The following is a 3,707-nucleotide window of genomic DNA, read 5'->3' as shown; positions in this document are numbered from 1 at the left end:
TTATTGTTGTTGTTATTGTTGTTGTTATTGTTGTTGCTGTTGTTGTTTACAGGTTGGACTCACTGGGTTCTGTCGGCGTCTGTTTGGGTTTTTTGGGTCGAGGCTGCAGAACAGCTGATCTGTTCTTCTTCTTCTTCTCTCTGAACTCCCTCCATCGCTCCCTCTCTTTCTCCCGCCGCTCCTCCATCAGGCCGCTCGCCGTCAGCAGCGGCGCCCGCTCCAGACTCCGCCCCTGGCCCCGCCCCTCGCCGGCCGGCGTCCTCAGTGAGGTTGAAGACGGTTTGTTTCTGGACGGAAACGTGAAGACGTCCTCTGAGTCCTGGTCTGAACCGGAGGCCGGCGACTTCTTCTTCTGCTGCTGATTTAGAGGTTCGGGAGAGCTTCCTGCGTCGCTCTGAAACAAGAAAACATGTTTTTATTTTTCACATTTTTCCCCAAAAATGCAAATTTGTTTGAGACGTTTGAGAAATTTTCATTCTAATGATCAAATTTTTTGCTGTAATTTGATTTATTCTCGTCATATTCTGAGAAACTGTTTACACCAAAACATCATAAAGTTCAAACATCAGTGAAAGATGACAAACTTTATCTAAAAGACGCTTTTCATCACCGTTTCATCCTCTGACCCTCACCTTCCTCTCGACCGCGTCCCGGCGGCCGGACTCCTCCCTCCTCCAGCTCCTCTCTCCCTCCGGCCAGGGACTCAAACTCCCAGCATGCTCCTCTCCTCGCAGCTCTGCCAGAGAGTCACATGACGTCACAGAGATCCTTCGAGCCGACGAGCCTGAAGGTTCGAATTTAACGACGATTATTGATCCCACAACCGTTTATTTTCACTTATTATTCGTCATTTTAGACTTTTATATTTCACTTTTTTATGTTTAGATTTAATAGTGTTATTATTATTTTATTTATTTATTTTTTTTACACAGTTTTTATTTTTTTCACTTTTATCGTTTCTCTTTAGTCACGTTTAGATTTGATATTTCACTTTTTTCTTCACTTTACTTTTTTTTTCATTTATATGTTTCTACATGTTTGAAGTAAAAGTACTGTATATAGGAGAATATAACAAAACAACAACAACAACAACAACAACAACAACAATAATAGACAGTTCTGTGTTAAAGTCAAAAATCTGATTTGCTGTTACCGCTGAGCTGCGTTTTCTTCTTCTGTGGTGGAGACGCAGGCTGCAGCAGGCGGTCTGACGCTCTCTTCGGACGCCACCTGCTGGACAAAAAACACCGAAACTCAGACACTGACACCGTTAAACATGGACGCCACTGCAGAGACGGCGAGGACCGACCCGTTTGACAACGACTCCGCCCTCTGCCCGCCGCACCCTCTCTGATTGGCCGCCGGCGTCCCTCCGCTGGGAGACTTGATTCCCAGCAGCGTTTTGACGTAGTCCCTGAAGAACGGCCGAGACGGCGTGCTGGACGACAGAGTCGCAGTGATGTCAGAGGTTTATATCGTTACTGTGTGTGATGTCATTGTGATGTCATACGGCCTGCGGGGGGTGCCATACTGACCTCAGTCTGCTCCCAGCATGCACGCTGTCAGCTCCGCCTCTGCTGAACCCGCCCTCGTAACCCTGAATACACACAACACACATCAATGTATGTCGTACCACCTTAAAAAAACACATATCAGTACACATCAAACCACCTTTAAACACAACCAACGCATCATTAGTGATCATGCCACCTTAAAAAACAACATGTCAATATACATCATACCACCTTAAAACACAACCAACGCATCATTAGTGATCATGCCACCTTAAAAAACAACATGTCAATATACATCATACCACCTTAAAAAAAACAATCAACAGATCAACAGACTTTGTACCACCTTAAAAAAAGAACACATCAATCTCCATCATACCCCAGAAGAAGTGTTAACAAATCAGTAATACCACCTTAAGGTTGGGGGCGGGGCTCTGGAGGCGGGACAGCGGTGATGCGTGCAGGGGGGCGGAGTCAGCAGCTGACATCTGTTTCTTTTTGGGGATTTTAAATGGCGATGCCATCCTGAAAACAAAACCAAACTCAGACCAAACCTCAGAGAAAAAACACACGAAATAAAGGCAACTATCCCATTCACCTGCTGCGTGGACATCAGGCAGTGCATGGAGGTTACCATGCCAAACTCCATTTCAAATTAGTAGTTTTTAAAGACAGCAATCGATATTGGATCCAAATATAATTCTACCATTCCAGGAAAGTGTGCAGCTTTTTCCTGCGATTTAGTTTTAGACTACAATACACAAAAAACAAACACTTATTTTTCAATTCTCCCACTGAATATGTAATGTTAGCTTTGGGCACTAGATGGGAGTGAAAACAGTTTATTTGAAAAAAGTTTAGCTTTGTAAATGACATTTAGTAAATGATTTTCTGTGCCGAATTTCTGAGAATACTATATATAACTATAAATAATACTTACTTACAATCAAATGTGTATTTAAATTTTTATTTAAGCAGTGACGTTTTAGATCGCAGTGTTTCTGAGCGAGGATCCTAATTCGGTTGTTCAGTTTAAGCTCTCAGAACTGTTAGATTTTTTTATATAAATTTATTCTTGCTGTGAATGCGTAACATTAATAAAAGTATATTTTTACTTTGTAAATGACATTTGGTAGATTATTTGACTGATGTATTAATCAGAACAGTTAAATAATAGCTATTTATATACCAACGTTTATGTAACTTCTTAATTCAATCAGTTAAATTTAAAATATGAGTCATGCTTTAGGATCCTGAAGCTGCTGCATTGTTGACTATGTCAGAACTATTAGAACTTAAACACATTTAGTTTCTCAGTCAAAAGCAGCAAAAACCAGAGCTGAAAAACGAAGCAGGAAATGATTATTCATCGTTTTACCTTCAGTTCACGCGCTGAGATGGTCTGCTGCGTTAGCTTTCAGCTAGCTAGCTGGGACTGCGACCCAACTATAAAAGTTGACATTTTTACTTTGTAAATTAAATTAGGCGAATTATTTTCGCGCCGAATTTATCAAAACAATCAACATAACTGTAAACAACACACAGAAATATTCCAGTATCTCTGTAAGTTTGTATTTAAGCAAGTACATTTATAATTTGACTCATTCTTAAGGAGGATCCTGATTTGGGTGGATTATTTTCAGTTTAAGCTCTCACAACTATTACAATATTTAGATGTAAATTTAAAGTTAAAGATTTGAGTACACCAAAAACAAGAACTTCGCGTAAACTAAGATGAAATGATTATTAGCGTTATTTTATCTGTAGTTCAGTATGTAGCATTAGCTCCCGGCTAACTAACTGCGAGCATTTAAAAATACATCAGTATTTACTTCGCCAGTGACAGTAACTGTAGTATTTGAGAGCCGAACTCACAGGAATACTCCGCATAACTACAGATAACTTTTACTTTTACTCCTGTGTGTGTCAAACGTGTATTTTTAGGCGCTGAAACGTAAAACGGCGGTGAACCTTCGCGGGGCTCGAACCTTTTTCAGCAGCACGCTTCTGTTTCTTTGACCGCTGGACGATTATTTCTGTGCCGAATTTTCCAGAATACTGCAATTATTGACGGAAACTCTTTACTTATATTTAGACGCGTGATGAGGTCTCCGTCTGAGGCGGAGACGCGTAAATCTGCGGTGTTTGCGGGGGGATCCGGCGGCGGCTCGCGGTGTTAGCGCTCCGCCGCGG

General features: G+C 41.4%; 1 protein-coding gene across 1 annotated transcript; it reads right to left on the bottom strand.

Annotated features, from left to right (window-relative positions):
* Nucleotides 1-6: 6 nt before the first annotated feature.
* On the bottom strand, nucleotides 7-3,707 carry LOC121962839. Its single transcript, XM_042513148.1, has 7 exons — nucleotides 3,600-3,707; nucleotides 1,928-2,039; nucleotides 1,536-1,597; nucleotides 1,310-1,438; nucleotides 1,154-1,233; nucleotides 633-784; nucleotides 7-394 (listed from the first exon to the last, which is right to left on the bottom strand). Exons 2-7 carry the CDS (start codon nucleotides 2,036-2,038, stop codon nucleotides 47-49), a joined length of 882 nt encoding a protein of 293 aa, XP_042369082.1. The 5' UTR covers nucleotide 2,039; nucleotides 3,600-3,707; the 3' UTR covers nucleotides 7-46.

This window comes from Plectropomus leopardus, chromosome 24, assembly GCF_008729295.1.
Source record: "Plectropomus leopardus isolate mb chromosome 24, YSFRI_Pleo_2.0, whole genome shotgun sequence".
Classification (NCBI taxonomy): Eukaryota; Metazoa; Chordata; class Actinopteri; order Perciformes; family Serranidae; genus Plectropomus; species Plectropomus leopardus.
The sequence above is the reverse complement of the archived record's forward strand: the minus strand, read 5'-3'. Positions and strand labels throughout refer to the sequence as shown.